The following is a 21,247-nucleotide window of genomic DNA, read 5'->3' as shown; positions in this document are numbered from 1 at the left end:
TTCACTTCTGTTCCTCAGGACAAAACAATTAGAAGAACAAGCAGTTCAGAAAGAAACAGGGCATCAGGAAAAGCATCCTTTGAACCCTTCATACAGCTTAAAAACAGGGTTGGTGTTCAGAATGAGAAATACTCATGAAGGAGGAAACCAAGCAAAACCAAGATTATGAACAGTTTCCTCCAGACAAAACTCACACTTGGAAAGCAACATCAGTGTCACATGAGTTTCTATATTATCATTAACATCTTTGTCTCTCCTTCATCTCCTGGCTACTCTAACCCTTCAGGTCTTTGTAAGATATCCACCCACTGTATTGACCCCAGAAATATCACTTCTCTCTTACCTGAATGAATGCTGAGGCTCTCTTTGACGGATCCCAGAGAAATTCAACAGTGTTCAACTGGGTTGGGCTAGCCCTGGGATCCAAGATACCAACTGACAGCGGAATATCTGTAGAAGAAAACCCCTAAAATTTTAAAAATATTAAATTCAAGAAAAGAAAGCATTTCCAATTACAATTACAAGATGCATGTGAAAAATGAAGCCACCAATGAGATATCTATTTTGGATCTACAGTGCTAGATCTCCTTCCCACTCAAATCCCATACAGGATTCCTATGACAGTAAGATATAAAAAAAAAACCTAAACACAGATGCAAACACTCCATACACATGATTCAGCTTCCAAACACTGCCCAGGTACTGCAATGAAATAGTCTCACCTATATCAAGGATGCGGTCCCCGGGCCGACTCCACCTCCAGCCCTCGAGCTGCTGGTGCTCCGTGTACTGCAGGCGTCGGTCGTGGAAAACTACACGAATTATGCTCTGTTAAGAAAAGACAGCAATATCAACACTGTGATCCACAAGTCCCTTCTCTTGAGATGACTTCTGTTTTCCAGAGTAGAAGCAAAAGCTGATCTGTTATGTTTCTCACCCCCATTCGTGAGGAGAGTTGAGGGTCCACCTAAGAGACCCATCACCATGTTTATCAATTCCTAAGGGACCCCTGAGTGAGAGAGAAACACACTTCTCCCTTCACAGGTCACATCTATACTGCATAACACAGCCCTGTACAGCTTTCTGGGATTCACTCTGGAAGTACTATAGGCACCTCATCTTAGGTGTCATGCCATGTAAACATCACTATACTGCCTCCACTCAAAAAGGCTCATATGGGGGTAATATTTAATGTGTCTGTACCATGTCCCAACCCCAATATACCCCATTCTGATTAGCAAACGTGGAAGCCAGCTCACCTGTCCCTGCACCAGTGGACATGTCCAGACACCTTGTCAGTGGGAATTAAAACTTGATTCCAGCCATTAACAGCCAGTCACTGATTTGCCCAGGTGTAGTTAAACAAGTCTAGAATAGGAAAGCATCTGTAACAGCAAGCTGGCCTGCAATGGTGCAGCCATGTCAATAACTGGAGAAAAAAGGCTGGAATAAAGGCAATCCCCAGGGCAGACAAGTCCTAAGTACTCCTAACTAACATATCCTTTTGTATACTCAGAGTGGTACACTTATACGAGTTAATGACCCCTAACATCCCAGTTTCTCAAGCCCATACTCCTGCTGGGGACTTCCGTATCAAATGAGTGGGCAATTTTTGCCAATGAACCTGAGAAATGCCCAAGAAGCAAGCAAGCCACAGTGGGAACACCTGCAAAACTGGAATCCCAATCCACACACTACCTGAAATGGGCCAAAAGACAAATAGGGAACTGCCTGAACTTGGACAACATTTGAAATCTAGCTTGGAATACAAATTTTGCAACTGGTCCCCACCTCTCAAAAGAAATCCTGAGGCAGAACAGTCAAGAATTGAAGGTTGGATCCAGAACCAAGGTCCGGACCAAAGTTTTTGAATTTGAACTGGTTTGGGAGTGGGGGAAACAAAAAAAGAAAATCCTCCCCCAAACCAAATGATCAAGTTCTGTATGTTCATAAATATGCCCATTACCAAAGTAAACTGGAGCTATGCAGAGTCTGCCTGGCAGAATGATATAAACACCTGGGCCCTCCATGTGACATGTAATAGCCCAGGCATGTTGCTGGGGTTAAGTAGGGAGACAAGTCTGCCTCTCAGCAGCTTTGACCATGTTCACCACTGAACTTTGGGATTCCCCTGAACCCAATATTCACTGTGAAACTCTGGGGTCATGATCACAAACAGAATAAAGGTTCCCCTGAAGCCCTGCAAAGCCAAGCTGCATAGTCCCGTGAAACTAGCACTCAGCAACTTCATCAGCCCTACTCCCACTAAAAACAATGGCAAAGTGTTTTCCATTGTCTTAGTGTGAGCAAGGTCAGGCCCTTCATTAAAGGCTGTATGTAGTAGCAGGAAGAAAAGAAATCTATATTTCTCCTTACCTTTACATATTTTGTGTTTAAATCTTGAAACTCTCCCAATTTCCTATTCTCAAGTAGACGGATTTCATAAGACTGACCTAGAGTTTAAGGAAACATTTCCAAGGTGTTTAATATGTTGTAGCAATGAGAGAGTCATGCTGGCATTTATGTGGCTGATAAAGCATACGTTTGATCAGGGAAAGCTTATTTTTGCTAACATAATGCATTTGCCCCAGTAATCATTAGGCACTAAAGCACAGCAGCAATCTGAGGGGAAGGTTTTGCCTTTTGGCAACTAAAATCTCTCCATTAGGGCATCAATTATAGCTGTCTCCCAGGGCTGCTACACTTTTCTGGTCGCCCTCCAGAAAGTCACCAAGGTGTTCAAGGCAGTTGTCCACTCATGTCACACGGCTGTGACAGCACTGTCTTTGTCTGTCCCTTCTGCTAAAGCAACTCTGCTAAAGCAGTCATTGTGTGAAGAGATGCTGGCACAACACATCTAGGCACTATTTTGCAGAGGATAGAAACCTGGGCAAAATCTTCCCTTTTCCAGAGAGCAGTCAGGCCTGTAAGGTGTTTTGGTGAACCAGAAATACAAAATTTCTTCCATAAGGCCTGGGAAGTTGCTGCCCAGGGCATAAACACTCCTTTAGATATGTGTGTGGAGGCAGTGGGGTATTACAGCATTTGCAAGGACCAATTCTGGGAAGGGAATTCATACTCCAGCACCCCACAACCACCCTCAGAATAAGGAATTTAGCCAGTTCAATAGAAATTAGCTAACTGGTTTATGAAACAACATCTCTCTCCAAGGCTGACAGCAGACAAATGAGACTGATGTCTCAATACCTTATGCACAAATTGCTACAACAGTACAAAAGCTCATTGTTTTATAGCAAGTCTTTACAATAAACCTGCAGCCAGTACCAATGCAGGACAGGATCATTAGGATTAATGGAGTACATGTATACCTTATTTCTTGGTTTTCTTGCTATCCTCTCTTTTCCTGAAAAATGTACAGGGTATGACAGGGCACCAAGAAGATCAGTTTGGGTTTTCTGGCCCAACTAGTATCTCTGCAGAAAACTGCAAAGCAGATATATATCTCCCTTCAAGCAGCTCCTATCGACAGAGACAAATCCACTACATTTCTGGATCCAGATCTAGAAATGGAAGACTTATGACAGCAGATGTATCAGAAAGGCACTGCGTTACACGGAGATTCCCTTTTGAGAATCCCACCTGCATGAGTAGAGAACATATCAAACAGAGCACATGGATAACTGTGCTTATTCAGCTGGTTGACAGGTAGTAAAAAAAAAAAGGGGGGGGGGGGGCAAGAGAGGCCATACTGAATCCCCAAATGTTTGCACAACACTCCTACAGATGTTAATAGGAATTCTGCAAACAGGAAGTGACCCTTAAATCCAGCCAGTGGCTTAGGGCACAGGCAGAGGGGAGAATAAACCATATGAAGTACCAAAATAAGCACTGGAAAGATACATAGATCTTTACCCATCTCTTTGCACATGAGTAAAACAAAGTGACAACAGTCACCTGCCTTTGAAGACTGCTGGACAACAAAAGTGGATTTTGTAAACTGCAGCCCTGAAACTGAGGTCTTCCACACTTTAACTCAAGAGACTTTCTAGCATTCCCACTGATACATGTTAATATTGTTCACTTGGCAAATTTTAGACAGATGTACATACTACCCTACATAATCCATGCTGTTGCATTAGCATAAAAAGATCAGGGTCAGGTTAAAAAAACGCGTTTTCTCTCATAGAATTATAGAAAAGATCAAGTCTAACCATTGACCTTGGACTGCCAAGTCCACCACTAAACCATGTCTCTAAGTGCCATGTCTGTTGTACTACGTACTTTTATGTGCTGTACCTGTTTATCTATGAAGTACTTGGCTGCTCAATGGTTCAGTTTGGGGATAGATTTCACCAGCTATGGAGTGATACAGTTCATCATCTCAAACTAACTTATGCAGCCAAGCAACTCTTGAACTTACAGTTCATTCCAATGCAAATATGAGGCTAATTAATCATTACAGAAAATTAATTTAGGTTTTGAGACCATGGGCGCCCAAAAGACAGTATCTATGACTGTACTCAGATGCAATAACAGGGACAGGGAAATTTAGTGGTATGAGCTGTGCTACAGAGGAAGGCAATGGTCAAACCAGAAGCACTGCCAGCCATTCAGCAAATATCTCAGGAATGAGCAGGTTTTTGGGACACCTTCACATACTGATACACTCTTACTCTTTTGTCAGCCCGATTCACTTATTTGTGGTTCCAATGAGACAAAAGAAAATAATGGGCATAAAAAACATTGGCCATGTTCCTTTCACAGTACCATCAAGCACTCAAAAACTCTGCAGCTTGCATCTTCCACCCCTTAATGGGATAGGAACAGTAGTGCAACCTGGCAGCCAGCAGGCACTACACATCTCCCTCCACCTGATAGGACTGATTCATCTTGGATGGAGCTAGAAACACATTCTGCTGCCTAGAAAAAAAAGAAACTGCAGTGTAGACAGAGTTAATATTAAACAGAAAGCCAAAGAGGAAATAAAATGGTTTGATGAAAGATATATGGGTCATCTGATGGAGGCCCTGGAACACAATTTATGCCAGGAAAAACCTCAAGCAAAATGGTATTTTATGCTAACTGCTTTCCCCTTGAACTCAGAATCTTTAACTCTAGTTGCTACACAGAACGATTATCAAACAAGACTGCTCCCAGTAAACCTTCAGAACACATGCAGTTTGTTTCCCTCTCTGTGAAACTCTGTCAGTGAGAATTCAGTCCTAATTTCTCAAAGTTCCTTTATGTATCAATCTTTTGGTACTGATTTTGAATTTATTCCCCTTAGAGCTTTCCAGCAAATTCATTGCTTCGTGGCTCATGGTACACATAATTCATTAGCATAGACAGCATTCAGATCCTTGTACTTTTGTAGCACCAAACTGCTGGGATTATACCTTTTCCTTGAAAAATATGTTCCAAACCTTGTTCAGCCTATGTCTTCCACCATCACTATCAACAAAACTCCTGAAATGGTGAATTACAATCTCAGCCCTGCAACTATAACTGCAGGGGAAAAAAAAAAATCTAAAGAATGACCACTTGGACATTAGAAAACAAAATCATTTTTTAAAATAAAGTGAACAATAGCGACCTAACCTGAAGAAAGCTGAACTCCCCCTGGCGTCAAAGAGGACAAAGAATTCACATAAGGCTCAGATACACAGATCATCTATGAGTCCTCTATCACTGACTCACCAGCACTGGCAGGCACAGACTGACAATTTTCTGCTAAAACTCAATCAGTAATAGATCATTCTTAGTCAGGTATCTAAATCTGTAAAGAAGCATGTCAGCAAGTGTGACTAAAGCAATCCGTATTCCCAGTTCCCAAGACAGACTGCAAGTAGCTAAGCCCAAAACATAATGCTGAAATACAGAGTTTTCCCATACTGAATTTTTCCATCTGTCTGAGATGGAAATACAGATTAATACAGATCAGACTACAACCTTCCAAGTCAATACTTGGTGGTAAAAGCTGGAGACAGGGGCAGAGGGTACCAATGCTGAAACTGCAGTGATTTGATTGAATGGCCCAGGTCCAGAACCTGGGCAATATCTGGTCCTCAGCTGACATGGGTTCAACATCCAGTGGGCTCAGACGGAAGAAAGAGCCTGAAAAAAACAATTGTGGCAATGGAGGGCAGTGGTGGTTGCATTAGATCAGTCCCCCTTTAGCAGGATGATAGTCATTACCCAGTGCTAAAGGCCAGCCACGAGCTGAAACCTTTTCCTACCACACTCTCAACACTGGCCACAGCTGCACCACCATAGGCAATGCAGGTTTGAGATCACTCCACCACAGCCTGGCCACTGGTCATGGTGTAATACTGGACACATGGGGCACCTAAAGCATCTGTCACCACCTGAAATGAAGAAAACACTCTGCAAGCAAATCCCCAGCACAGTTGATGCCAAAGCAGCCTCTGCATGTCTGTACCACCCAGTGCTCCCCTCACTCACCACAGCCCTCCTTTCCTACCTTAGGCAAAGAACAGAACAGCAATAAGAATTTAGAAAACCACAGTAAATTCCTGAGACGCAATTTGTCTCCCATCTTCATTGAAAGCTTAAGGGGCACCAGTAAAAACCTGGGTGGGTGATGATATACTTTCATTTGTATTTTAAAGAGACATTCCCTGAGCAACAGCAAATTTATGCAATCTCCTCCTAAATGAGAGTTTGAGCAACTCACTTTACAAACAAGAGTAGTATCCAGCAAAGTAGTAACCATCCAGGTTCAGAAAGTTTCTGGTTGGTAATTCATAAAGAAATTGCATCTATCTGAAGGAGGATTTATAGACTGCTGATTTTTTTTAATTTGTATTTTGGTAATTAATGCACATCAAATGCAGGTATGACCACTTAATTTGGGGACAAAAGAACTGAAAGTCAACAATTTACTACAGATGAAAAATAATTTAGTTCAACACAGGAATGCTTTGACCTGCTCAAAAGGTACAAGTTTTAACAGCTTACTGATCTCCATGGAATTTGGTCAGCCATCAGGAATTCTAGGTAATTTCTGGTTAAAAAGGATTATCACCATTGTGAGTTTGAAGTTACGTTTTGTTCAAAAAGTACCTGCTACGCAACTAAAATATCGTTCTTGCTTTTCCTTGTTTTGGTGTTACGTTTCAAGGGCCACTTGCACTATGCATTTTGTGGTTTTCTGCACAATACACCGACACGATACACTAATTTCCAATTAGGATGCTGATGTTCCAGGTTGATATGACTCAGGCCTTACTTAATCTAGCAAAGTAGTCTGCTTGCCTTTCCAGCAATTAATTAAACCCTAACCTTCGACTAAGCAATATAACCCCTACAAAAGTCTGTGGAAAGATAAAAAAAAAAAAACAAACAACTGAGACTCCTCTTTTTCAGAATGGATCCACACAGCACTGGACAGAACCAGCCTGGAAACTGTTTGATTATTAAGCCAAGCTGGCCAATAAAAATTCCATGTAGCAACTTTATATGGACATCCTCAAGAGCGCACAGATAAAGGCAAAGGAATGCTGACAGTAAAATGCAGCATGTAGAAGGAGGGGGAGGGAAAAAAAGCAAGCATTTATCGTCCCAAACCGAAGCACATCCAGCAGGCAGGAGGATCACCTTTGAAACAGCCAAACACAACTATTCAGGGCATCAGGCACATACAAAGATTTTTCTGACAAGAAAGATTAATGAACCCCCAGGGTAAACAGACAAGAGTGACAGAGTTGGCATCTGAACTTGCATGCTTGATTACCCACACCTCTTTAGCCAGTCACAAGCAAAAATAAAAATTAGCATGACTTGCTCAAGCGTCCCATGTGTGGAAACTGCAGAAAAAGCAGCAAAAGCAGAACCCTCAATCCCTGAGCCACAAATGGCAGTGGATATTCTGCAGTTGCTTACTGTAGCCTCATTTGACAAGATGCTGTAGATGTTTATCCAGTGGATATTATGAATTCACCAGCTACACAATAGGCCACCCTGAAAGTTCCCACTACGCTAGGAACATGGAAATCCTGCAAAGGAGGACAAGCTGTGGGCCAGGAAATGCAAAAGGATCACTAGAGACAACCTCATACTGCAAGCTCATCTTGCCCCACATCCTATCTTCAACACAGCACCCAGAGATGGAGCACAGTGAATGCTGTCAGCCTTTTCCTTGTCATATAGTCCCAGTTTCTGATATTCAGTATCCAGATTGCATCCACATTAAACTGCCCAGTCAGAATCAATGCTCATTAACTCCTGTGTGGTCTCCTTCTGAACTTGCTCATACTGTGGCAATCAGAACCACAATTTACACATCTTGCTTTAGTATTCAGAGTCTTGCTCTTCACCTGCCTCCTGCCTGTTTCCTCCTGCAGATAAGCTGCCTTAGCTCCACCATGTTCTGGTACCCATCCGAGTTCAGCACCGAGGATACCTGCCCTACTTCCCACTGCCACCAGGGCAGCAAGACTACAGGAACACAGAAGAGCAGTTAAACTACTTATTCTACTACCACACCATAGAGCTTCACTGCCATCATGTTTATGTTTTTCCTCCTTTTACAACCTGCCCCAAATCAAGGGGGTTTCTTTGTCCCCCTCTTTCTCTTTTCCTACCTCTTTCTTGAGGGAAAGCCAACACATGCCTCAGAGCCAAGTTTGCTGCAGGAAAATTTCACTGCTCATTTACTATATGAACATTTGATAGAGCCCTACTCTCCCCAGACTTTTGAAGATGGTCTGTTTTACAGTGGTGACTCTTCATTGCTAACAGGCACTAACAGAAATACTCATTTACAGTGGTTTCCACTCAAAAGAGGGGGAGATACATTTAAATCCCTGAAGACTACAGTCCAGCTTTGAATCAAGGACACAAAACAAGCCAGAAGACACAGAAACACCCCAATTGCTAAACTCACTGTGTGCACTTGGGCTTCTCTTGCATAGACCCCATCTACTTTACTGGATCCCACCTAATCTAAGCCATGTTATAAACTTTGACTTTTAATATAAATTAATCAGTGAAGAAATTATAGACTTCCAATTGAAAGCTGAAAAAATATCTACCCTGTGAAAACAATTTCTTCCTGTATTTCCACTTCTCTAGCATGTACTTGAAACACTCAGGATTATCTTAGTCACATCTGTCCAGCTCAGAAAACCTCAGCCCCCTCTGTGTAAGTAAAAAATACAGGCTTTTTCTGGTTTCAACCCGTTCTAAGTCAGTTTGGACAACAGGTTTTATAGCTCTGTAAGAGTAACTTTGTGTGTAATATTTACTTGAGTTTCAGATAACTAAAAAGAATGGTCCTGGGTGAGGGTGCTGAGGAGGGATGCAGAAAAGCTGAGTATGTTTCCTGACCCCACCTAGCAGCTCCCTCAGATGCCCTTAGGTAAGTCACTTCCTTTACCACATTTCTGCAGTTAATAAACTGGAAGAAGCAAGACCCAGTCCTGCATGTGGCTGCTCAATCAGTGCCTACCACAGGGAAGGGGAGGACATATAATTGGCAACTGCCCTATCAAAGCAGACCGTACCTTCCACACTGCTCACAAGTGTGGCACCAAGCTAGGACAAGAGCACTGCTCCAGTGCTTGCTGTCTAGTTCCAGGAACACATATTAAATTCTTGGTAGGAAGCAAATGGGAGAAAAAGTGGGGTTTTTCCTACCTCTTTAGGGGGAAAAAAAAAAAGCATATTCTCCTATAAAAAAGTATATTATTTCTATAAAAACAGCTAATCACGTCAAACCTCCAGCATTTCTCAAGCTTTTTACTGCTACCTAAAATGTGAGCTTTTAGGACACTGCAAATTAGAGGAAGCTAATTGGAAAATTTCCAAATCTTCTCAGATTGGTAGGTACATTGATACAAACATCAGAGCCTGTAAAATTACAGGCAAAAATTTCATTATCATAATTAAAGGAATCTCAAAGTAAATATGAGTAATGGAGTAAAGTAAAAAAATTACGTGGCATACAAGGGAAAAATCTTCCAGTTATTCTCACATTTCTCACCACAGTCAGAGGAACTTCTGAGCACTCCCTTCCTTCACAGATATTTAAGATTTATGGGAGAACAAAATGCAGTCTAGGGGCTTCCAGTAGGAGTTGTGCACAGGCTACAGTCCAGCAAGTTCATAGTCCCATTTGAATTTTATCCAGATGTTAGCAACAGAAGAAAGGATTACAAAAAGAATAGAAAACAGCCTCTTGGTTAAAAGACAACTGAGATTCTAGCTTCCTAGGGACAACAGAAGTCAGATGCTCTACTTACGCAGAGGTGCCTTGTCATCTGAAGTAAGATTCATAGTGAGCTTAGGGATGGTGTGGTTTGGAGACAGGGTTGTTTACCCTGGGATGCCAAGTGAAGACAGAGCTGCCAAACATATGGGGAAATTGCTTCTAGCACAATTAATGGCTTCAGTTGAGACACTAGAACCTACTCAGAGCTGTCTTCAAAGTCAGGCAGGAGACAAATTCCTTTTCTGAACATGAAGTGCACCACAAGAACCAAAACCACCAAGTAGCCAGTCTCAGATATGGGAAAGACAAACCAGCTTCATTAGGCATTTTTTAAGCCATCCAAAACCAGGAACAGAGTGGAAAGGGGTCAAGGAGCAGCATGGCAGCTCACAATGATCAGGGAACAAGGATGCCGAGGAGGGGAGCCACCAGGGAGTACCTGGTGCTCAGTCTCAACAACACAAGTCATTGTTGCGCCTGTGATCTCAGGCAAGGGTGGAGTGCATGTCCACAGGGAGAAGCCACCAGCAGCAGAGCTCCTACAAATGCCCAGGGCCTGGTCAGTGGTGGCAGTGACTAGCATGGGACAAAGCAAAAATATCCCCACAAGCAAAGCTATAATTAAAGCAGAAGCACACCCAGCTAGAACTCAGCCTTCTCTACACTTCATTTAGGCAAATAAAGAATTGTTCCAGGAAAAGTACAAACATCCAGGCAGTTGTGACCCCATAAAAACTCAATTACGTAGGAGTTAACGTCAATACAAAACAGCTTTTTTTCATTTACTGTAAATCCCAGTGTTTAAAACTGGGTTCTCTGGCTGTAGAAGATTAGACAACCAAATTTGAACTTTAGACTTTTTAAGGGAGGCAAAGGTTCTCTTTTGCCTTCTGTTGTAAGCAGTTTCATCTCCTACCCAAACAATTAGCAATTGACTCCAAAGTGTCCTCTTCAGCTTCTCCTTGCCCAGGGCTTTCTACACCTTTCTTTGGAGAAGAAACCAGAACACATCTGCAGTGAGCTGAGGCAGGACAACACCCAGCAGGTTTTAAATGCAGCACTGTTTAAAGTGCACCAGCTTATGCACATGTGTCTTGAACCTGGATATATGCCTTTGCAGCCTGGGATTGAAATGTGGGGCTTTTGCTTAGGTGCGATCCAGACTCACACTAAGTCCATCTTTAGCTCCATGAGGCAGCTGTTGCTCATGCACCTCTACAGCAACACTCCCAATATCATCACAGGTTTCCTCAGGTGTTACTGGTTTATTCTCATGGTTTTTGTTTTGGGCTTGTTTCTTTTCTGAACCATCTAGGACTGGCAATAAGGCCGACTCCTGGAAGATACAGCACAGCAGAGACGGCCAGCCTTCCAAACCCTAACCAGCTGTATACTAAAATCCTCACATGGCCAAGAACCTCAAGTCACACACTGCAGATCTGCAGAGCTGAACAGAGCCCAGGAAAACTTTACAGGCAAGTGACGGCCAGTTACTCTTAAGTACCACTGGGGGACTGGGCTGGATTTGTCACACAGCCTGCTCTCAGTGACCCTCTGCCATCAACCTTAACCACGCTCTATTTGAAGTAATTGAGACCCGAGGCTCTGAGCCAGCCTAATGCTGGTCATGAAACAAAATCATGACTTGAACAGCTCAAAGTCCACATGTGGTTCTGGCACTACAAGCTGATTCCCTTGAGCAATGACTTTCAGGTTTTTGTGATTTTTGGCATTTTGTTTTTTAAAGGAATGATTTTATTTCCTCATATTTATTAGCACTCAGATCTACTGTACACAGTGCTTGTTTCCTCTACATTCCTCCTGCTGCAATTTCTGGAACCACCTTTCATTGCTCCCATTTCTCTCCATGTTTGAAACTGGTTTCAACCAGCCATGGTCAAACCACACCCCATATGACTGCAGACCATGGAATATGCACTGCATCAAGCTGTCTTGCTAAAGCAGTGGTTTGTAACATGGTTGCTGGTTGATTGTTTTTCTGAAAATCCCTATCCACAAGAGACACTGAAATAGTGCTAAAAGGCAGGCTAGTTCCAGAAATGTTAGGCCATGTTTGTGCTGCAGACTTCTGGACAGTGTAGCTCTGTTGACAGATGTGATTCCCGACCAAAGGAGAAGTGCCAGCAGCAGCTTCTAATGTGAGGAGAGCACCTTTACCAGTTTTGCAGACTGAAGGTGGAGCGGTGTTGAGACACCATACTAATAAGCCTATACTTTGTCCCATCGGATGAGTAATCCTCCCGAGATCCAGTAAAGACCTCTTAATGAAGGAACTGCCCTAAAGAATAGCAAACTAAGCCTGTGTTCAATTTGGCTCCAGTTTCCCAAGGAATGTGGGAAGGCAGGGGGGTAAGAGATCAGGAAAGACAAGTGTAATGAGTCAGTCTTTGGAAACCAAGCTAAGGATTTGACTCTAGTTACTTCATTTACAGGCTGGTTCTCGAGCTGTGGCCAGCAAGCACTCATGGTTTCAAACTGGAGTAGACAAGCTTGGGACTCTGCCACTGCCGAACGTCCCCAAGTCAACTTAACACTACAGCTAAACTCATTCCCTTGTGCTCCCTCACAAATAGTTCCCCTGCCTTTGCTGAAAACACTGGTCTCTGCTCTCCAGCTCAGGAGTCCTCTCAGCCTCCACTCTTGTGGAGAGCCCAGGCCAGAGACCTCCTCCTCCTCAGCGCCACTGGCCATCTCTCTGGGTCTATCCAGCAAGAAGCAAGGCTCATGAGAAGTAATTATGTTCCACAAGCCTGGAGCCCTCTCCCATCTGTACACAAATATAGCCACTGGATAGCCCTTCTTCTCAGCGCTTATGAAATCCTTTCAGATCTCACTTGAAATTCTCCACTGGTTCCTCTTCTATCTCTGCTATGTAACTTGGCCTTCAAGTTGCCACCCAGTATTTTCAGCTTTCCACATTTCATAGATCTGTCAGGCCTGACCTTTATTCCATCCTGCCTGTGAACTCCCTCCTGAGCTGGTCCACTCACCACCATTGAACCAGTCACGTGCAGAGAACGTGTTTCAGGGCAATAAGCAGAGCTGCTTCACGGTGACAAAAGGTCAGTTACTGTGTGGTGAAGAGCTCAAGTTCAGAAGGAACATCTGAAGAGCAAGTGCCAAGAGTCACCTAGCAACCAGAATGCCCCATACCCTTTACTCACAGTTTGGGAGTTACCACATTGGATGTGAATTGCTTTGTTGGTGCTGGGACAGTCACTGTGTCTTTGTATCTGCCTTACTAGGAACTATGACTGACACACAGGCAGGGTGGAGGGACATTCATTAATGAAGTTACCCATTTGCTAAAGCAATCCATCCCAACACCCAAGCATACAAGGAAGAAGGGAAGTTTTATGTAAGTGTTTGGCCAAGCCATGAGAAACACAGAGAGAGGGTAAGGTGCAAGAGGTGTCCCTTTGCTTACAGTCAGTATAAGGGGATAAGGTGTAGGGAATGGTCTAAATTGCTTCATGAGACGCCTGTGGCATTGCAGCTGGATCACAGTGCTCTGGAGTCAGTCAGCTCCTCTGTTGTGCCAGGAGTATTGATTCCAGAAACCTCGGCTGCCCCAAGGTCCCCTTCACATACCTCCTCAAGCTCATACAACATAATTCTATTAATGGGATTAGTTTTCTGACAGAGCCTTTAAATCCTCATCTCTTTTTAACCCAAGGCAATGTTCTCACCAATATCCCACCAACAGCAATTAGACACCCCAGCTCTGACCACAGCTGGTTGGAAGGTGGGTCCACCATCGTTGTCTCCTCATATCTGTAGTTACCTCTAGTGAACCCACGAGTTTCTCACAGCAGCTCATATCCACATGTGACCATACTCCATTCCCCTTTTACTAACTAGCACAGGCAAGGGATTTTGGTCTAATGGATTTAGTATCAAGGCAAACTACATGTCAGACAAATTTACAGTTAAGGTCTGGCCTTGCTACAGGAGAGGGTCAGTGCTGGGAGCCAGAGTGCACCCAATGGTGTGGACTCTGAAACGGCCTTTTGGAGTAGAGCAGAACAGCTTTTAAAGCAAGTACATTGCAAGATCACCAAAAAAAAAAAAAAAAGTCAATCTACATACAGAGAGCCTTGAATTTCAAGAGGTTTTTCAAAACACCCAGAGCAATTCAGTGTAAGGAGGAAGACAAAATGCTTGGGAGCTTAAATAAGTGAGGTGTGGATGCTCATGAGAAGGTAGCAGGCAGATACAAAGTCCCTGCCAAGGGGAACAGAAACCAGTGAGCCAGTCAACTATCAGAAGATGCACCACCTTTTTCTACTTATCACCCCTCGAGGAGAAAGTGCTGTTTCCATGCACTGTGGCAAGCCAACAGAATTATGGGGTGCCCACTTCTTCCCCCAGCAGCTTCCCAACTCTGCCCCATTGCACAGCTCCTGCCAGCCTCATCTCTGCTTTGGTCCTCCAGGCCTGTCCAGCCTCATATTCTCCGGGGTACATTCTACAGGGACACATCCCACCTTTCTCCTTGAGGGATGAAAGACAGATGACACCCAAGAAATGCCAAGGAAACAGGTCAGTACTGTGTCAAGCCATAGCAGGAGACAACTCCTTGCAATAGTAAGCAGGACAAAGCCAAACACAGCATGGTCTATCTGAAAGGCAGTAACAGTCTTACTTTGCATAGGAAAACATAGACTATTCCAGTCAGAGTTTTTTAAAACTCATGGAATTGTGTAAAGAGTTGTCTAGCTTTTTCTTTACCAAGGTAAAACAGCAGGCACTGCTTCATGTATGCTAAAATATTTGGCCATTGCCTGCTTTTCATAAAAAAATCTTTTATCCCAATACAGGAAAGAATTGCATTTCACAGGAAGATTCATCTCAATCTCACCCTTGATATGCCCCATATCACCTCCTGGGGTCTGCTGTGTTTAGATGGATAAACTGGGAAGCATCTAAAGCATTTTTTGATCCTGGGAGACAGAACAGTGCCAGCTGATGTGACAGGAAACACCTGGCTCCTTGGGTAGAGCCTGCAGTACTCAGCTGATCCTTCTGTAGGGCTCCATGGGTCTACCAGCTACCACCACAGATCCAGCAGCCAGCTGCACCTGAGGTCAGACTCCAAAGGAGATCAGGGCTCTGATTTCTACCAGCATTGAGAGAAACCTATGCAGGGAGGCACTCAATTGAGCATCCTACTCAGTGCATGAAGCTTAAAGAGCTGGGAGAGTGTCCTGAAGCAGAAGAGGATCTCAGCAACAGTGCAGACACCCTCCAGGTTGTTGTTGTCAGGCTAATGCCCTTGTTTACAGCCCAGCAGAAAATAAGCATACTATGTTAGCATAATATGTGCCTGGAGAGGTCTGATCCCTTCCAGACCCACATGCAGGAGGTGCTGCAAAGTGACAGCCAAACACCAACCAGAGATGTGTCTGCATGAATTCTGCCAAATGGAGGGGGGCGGGGGGAAAGTGTAGAGAAATACACAGTGCTTGTTTATCCAGGAGTAAAAACTAGCCTATGAGGTCAGTTATAGAGGACTTTGATGCACTGAACCCTGGCAACTTGTCAAGTTAGGCACTGAGCAGAGCCATATCTCAAAGCCAGTGTGAATGATGTCATGCTCTGCCCAGACCACAGAGCAGCCCTTGGATACCTGTTAACTCATCCTCTGGCAATGCCTTCCAGCATCCAACTTTGCCAAAGTTTGCCCATCTGCTTATCAATCTGGCCTTGTGGCTGCAGTTTAAGTTGTCTGTGATCTAGCCAGTACTTGGCCACAGGGAACTGTACATGCTACAACACTGCTTTAAGCCGACAGTTAAATCAGTGGTACTTCATTATTTTATAATAGTTGATAATCTGGTATCTAAATATGAAAAATTAAATGCTCCTCCTTTCCTCCACCCCCTCCCCATCTCTATCCCTCTTTTCCCATCCCGCTGCCCTCCCAGTGAGACAAGTATGGGGTTAAATCTCTCATCAACTGTTCCCAGGAAATGTGCTCTTCTTCAGTGTAGTGCAAACCCTACCTTGGTTGAGGTAGGTCAGGGTTTCTTCGTGCAGTTTCACGGCAGGTGATGTGGCTGTGCAGAGGACATACTGAAAGGGTGGCAGTTTGGCATCATTCTCAGGAGACAGCTGCGGTTCTTCCTGCTTGAAAATCGGCAGCGCAAGGACATCTCTGCAACACACAATTCACAGACATTTAGTTACAAAGAGTTTATGGAATATCCTAGCCTAAATCTGCACTTGGTTCTCATGATCTGGTATAATGGAGATGGTCTCTGAAGAAACAGAGTTAAAATGGCTAAAAGAGAAAGAATCCTGCCTGTATAAAGTAACCAGGCAACTTCTGCCTCTAGGACATCAGCACTGCACAAAAAAAAGAACACACCACTGGCAATACAGAATGTCTGAGAATTAATTTATGTTTTTAAAAATTAAATCAGATTTACTTTTCAGTTAAGCAGTTTTCTTGATGAGGACCAAAATTACCAAAAACAGATTCTTCATCCTTGTGGAAGTACATATGTTTAAGAGTTCTTGGGTTCTCAGATGAAAGCCTTTCAGGGAAAAAAAAAAAAAAAGCAAGAAAGGGCACTTTGACAGTTGAATCTCTGGTTAGTAAAATGTCTACAAGTAGCAACCAAGGGCAAGGAACAGACACAGCTCTGGTGTAAAAAGGAGACATTCAGGTAAATAATGGCATGAATCCTGCTGGATTAATTGACTCATGAGATCTCCGTGCACTCTAAATAAGCCTGGTCCCAAGTAATCACATAGCTCTTAAGTCAGTACTGGGCCATCTTCATAAATGCACACAAAGGTGCTCAGAAGCAGCTTCACCAGGACCTGCACATAGTCCCTGTCCTCACTTCTTTACAAGATGTTGATGCTGACCTGCCTGCTGATTTAGTGTCAGGCTGATCCCAACCCACACTAATCCCCAAGCAGAACTGGTATTAGCAAGGCTGAGAGCTCAACAAATGATTAGTTGATTAGTACAAAATGAGATGACAGGAATAAGCATCCTTGTCTCAGCCTGTCTGATGCTGAAGAACCACATTAGCCCTACCCATGTCACAAACACTTCTGATCATTGTGTCCACCTACTTAAGACATTAATATCCTTCCAAATTAGGAGGATTATGTTGAACATGGAGACAATTCAGAATAAGATTCTTTTTCTCCTGCATTTCCTCCAGATGTGTGAAGACTTGAGATTCCCATTACAGAGGCTGCAGTTCTGCTCCTTTTGATAATCTCATATACAAAAAGCTTTAAGAAAAAACATCCAGGAACATACCAGCATGTACAGGCATGCACCCTAAAAGGGCATTAAGAATTTTTGCCTTGCCTGTTCAGTTAATGATCCACTCGTAGCACCCACAACCTTGAAGGCTACCCAGGTCATGAGTGAAACAGTGCAGCAGTTTAGAGCAAACTGCTGAAGTGCCTGGTTCAACCACAGGTACTCTTATTTATGGCAAAATAAAGCCAAAGAGCAAAATGTGCCATTTCAGACACAAACAGGAGAAAAGAAACACCCATCTCTGTTTCCATTCTCTCTTCCAACCCCACGCCCTCCGTGTTATCACCCACTCAAAGGCATCCAGCCCCATTTGCTTACTGGCATTACTGACATAATCACGGCTCTTGCCTAACTGCTGCCACAGAGAGGATTTTTTTCCTTAGTGATGATTTACTACAGTAACGAAGTGACAGAAATGCCTGTAGTAGATTTCTGAAATAGATAGCATTGCTCCACACACATGCAGGATCTGATACTGCTCCAGAGTCATCTTGTTCACAGATGCCAACATTTGCTCTTAACACACTCGTCTGCACAATGCCATTGGAATGTGTGCGGCTTTACAGACGAGAACAGGTCAAAAACTCCAAAGCCCAAAACTTCTGCAGTTCAGCAGAAATGGTGCACAAAGTCTGGCCCAGGTTTAACAGTTAGTGATGAGGAATTTGTACACCTACTCACCTGAAACAACTGAGAAATTTAGGCAAGAGGATATCAAAATTCCACCAATACCATATTTCACATCAGGCTCTTAGCACCCCTGCACTTGCCAGAACAGCTGTCTGATTGCTGAAGACTGTAAGCATGGAGGAATCCACGATTTGGTTACTAAAGCCCCAGTGAAGCCACACAATTCAATCACATTTTTATTCTTGGAGCATTTGAACTAATGGCCTGTGGTATCCGTGGCTTTGGGTCAAGACCTTCTAAAACATTCCACCTTACTAAAAATGTTTGGAAGTTAGGAGGTGAAGACTTAAAAGAATTTTTAAGTTAAGTGTATAAGCCATTGCAATATTCAACTCTTAAAAAAAAAAAAAAAAAAAAAAGGTGAACTTCTTAAAACTCTCACAAGTTTCACCTTTTTGCTAAAACTTTCCAGTTCTGGTCTTAACCAACACTTAGACCTGAGAACAAAGTTATTTGAGAGTTCAGTCAGCTGACAGAACAGAAAGTAAAACATGTACTTGGTTTTTATAAAAACTGAATGAAGATTTACAAGGATTTTTCTGTAATATCATCTTGCTTTAACTACAAATGCCACTGAGGTATGGTAGAACTTACACGGATGCCTCAGATACACAGCAAGTCTTTGATTTCTGCAAAGTATAATTTATATAAACTTTTCTTACAGCAAAATTGTATTGTTTCTTACTTCAAAAATTGTACTATTTCAGGTTTCCGTGCAGAGTCGCTACAAGGGGGTATGGAAAGCCTTCAGAAAGGCACAGCTCAGCAGAAAAATGCCCCTCTTAGAAATGCATATCTTGACACATTCTCATGGAAAGTGAATTGGCCAGAATTAAGAGGTCTCTACACAAAAAATGAGGGGTTTGTTCAACCAACCTTCCCTGAAACACCCGAGGGCATTGTTGCCATAAAACTGATTTTAGGGCTTTTAGTCCCAGATCAAAAACACCATGGTCACAGTAGCAGATACTCACTAAAGCTGAAGTTTGTTCCTAAAACACTGACAGGTCACTGCCATACCAGCAGCCTTCCTGACAGAAAGGCATCCTTTATCCCCCAGCTAGCATCAAGCCAGCAAAAATAAGCAAATGTGTTTTCTGGCCAATTAGACAAAATTGAAATTGTGGACTCAAGCCTGACCCAGACCTGATGATCTTGAAGCACTGTGCTACAAACCCATTATGAAGCAGTTAATGAAGCAGCCTGAGCACCATAAACACTCTCTAATGCTGAGAATACACACAAGTAGCAATGCTGATGCTCCTCTGCTACTGCCGTCCTCACTGTCCTAAACTAATCAGATCTGCAAGCACAAAGCAAGAGAACAAGACTTTTGCCACATACATGTTGTGAAACTGACTTATTGAAACAGAGGGACAACATGAAGAATCTTGTATGAAGAAGTGGAGAAACTGCCAGAAAGTAAGAATCTTACAGTACCGTATCATTTGATAACGGGCAAAATAGAGCAAAAAAAAAATCCTTTGTAAATACACTGATAGGGAGTAGGAATAGACCAGATAACGTGTCTCCTTGAAAAGGAAGTATTATCTGTGTTGGAAGTGCTTCCCCAGACAAACTCAATGTTCTCTCAAGAGGGGCTGTTTAGGGGTACATTTGAAAGTCAGGCTCTTGGGCCACGGCCAGGTTCTCCACTGCCATAATTCAGCAAAATTCCCCTTTGGCGGAGCAGCAGCAGCAATCGACACCAGCTGACGGCTCAGCTTTACATCTTCAGAAAACAAATAATTCACAAGCAACCAGCAAAAAGGAAACTCCCAAAGTTGCCTGCTTTCACATCGGTTAGAGGGAGGAAACACGGGTTTGTGTTACACATGTTACAGACTATTGTTTAGCAGCCCTTGTACTTAAATTAGGCGCATTTAATTAAACGCAACTGTGCGGAGGCAGGAAAAAGCTGGTTTAGGCAAGCTCAGAAAGTGAAATTCTGAGCTTTACATACACTGTCCCAAAAAGCAGAGAAAGAAATCCCGTCCCCAGAAAACTGCGTGCCTTCTCAGTTTGCCAGAAGGCGTTTTCCACAGACTTTTGACAGCGCCGCTGCCGCACCTCCTCCCTTCGAGCCGCGCTACCTCAGCGCGGAGGAGAGGGAACCCGGCAGCGGTAACGCAAAGCTGCACAGAGCTGTCTAACGAGGCGCTAAAGAAAAAAAAGAAGGAAAAAAAGAAGGGGAAAAACAAGAAAAAAGAACCCGCGGTCTCTCAGACGGAGGGAGCGGCGCTAACCCCGGTTAGGGCACCACGGAGGGCCGAGGGTACCGGGGGTGCCGCCGGGCAGCCGAGAGGGCGGCGGCGGGACGGGAGCACCCGACCCCCAAACACACACACAGACCGCTGTGCCAGGGCGCAGGGGCTCCCGCCGCCCGGGACTCACCGCAGGTAGCTGCCGGTCGAGTGCTGGTTGTAGTGCTCCGGCTGCGTGTGCCAAAACAGCATCTTGGGGGCGGCCCGGCGGCGGTCCCTGGGGCTGCGGAGGGGGCGGCCGCGCTGCCCACTCCAGGCGTGCCGGGCACGGCTGCCGCCAACTGGAGCCGCGGCCCCGGCGGCTCCCGCCGCTTTTATGGCTCAGCCGCGGCGGCCGCGGGTTGGCCGGGCCGGGGCTCCGGAGCCCGGCGAGCCCTCCCCCGGCCCGCCCCGCCGCCAGCCCCGGCCCCCGGGCGGGCACGGGCCGCCAAGCCCGGGGCGGAGCGCCCGCCCCTGAGGGCAGGGCGGGGGCGGGCCCGGCCCGGAGCGGGGTTTGACGGGCCGTGGCGAGGGAAGGAGTGGATGGGTACGGTGAGCCTGGCGACCCCTGGCTCTGCTGGACCTGCCCTGGACTCGGAATTGCCCGTGTTTTAAGCGGAGCCGCGGGAGTGACCTGGCAGCTCCATCCGACATCTGTATGAAATCTCTGCTCAGGTTCCGCTGAGGTCCCTGCTTGAGTGAATGACGCTGGTTGCTTTTACGCCGGCCTGTGCCTCATATTAATGTGACCTTTGTGTCGGGGTATTTTCCGAGTGGGACAGCAAGAGGCAAAATTTGCCAGAGGAGGTGCAG

At 44.4% G+C, this 21,247-nt stretch overlaps 1 protein-coding gene across 1 annotated transcript in view; it reads right to left on the bottom strand.

Moving 5' to 3' along the window:
- The window catches only part of TFCP2L1 (transcription factor CP2 like 1), a 37,198-nt gene extending 16,443 nt beyond the window's left edge, over positions 1–20,755 (bottom strand). The window contains exons 1-5 of the mRNA XM_051787023.1: positions 20,586–20,755; positions 16,219–16,370; positions 2,377–2,453; positions 723–828; positions 344–450 (exon numbers count right to left, since the gene is read on the bottom strand). Of these exons, the coding sequence (XP_051642983.1) occupies positions 344–450; positions 723–828; positions 2,377–2,453; positions 16,219–16,370; positions 20,586–20,647 (504 nt within the window). The 5' untranslated portion in view covers positions 20,648–20,755. The remainder of the gene's footprint in view (positions 1–343; positions 451–722; positions 829–2,376; positions 2,454–16,218; positions 16,371–20,585) is intronic.
- Positions 20,756–21,247: the final 492 nt, after the last annotated feature.

The sequence above is a fragment of the Manacus candei genome, unplaced genomic scaffold (genome assembly GCF_025592945.1).
Source record: "Manacus candei isolate 608988 ecotype Guabito, Panama unplaced genomic scaffold, ASM2559294v1 h1tg000023l, whole genome shotgun sequence".
Lineage (NCBI taxonomy): Eukaryota > Metazoa > Chordata > Aves > Passeriformes > Pipridae > Manacus > Manacus candei.
This window is presented reverse-complemented; position numbering and strand designations above follow the sequence as displayed.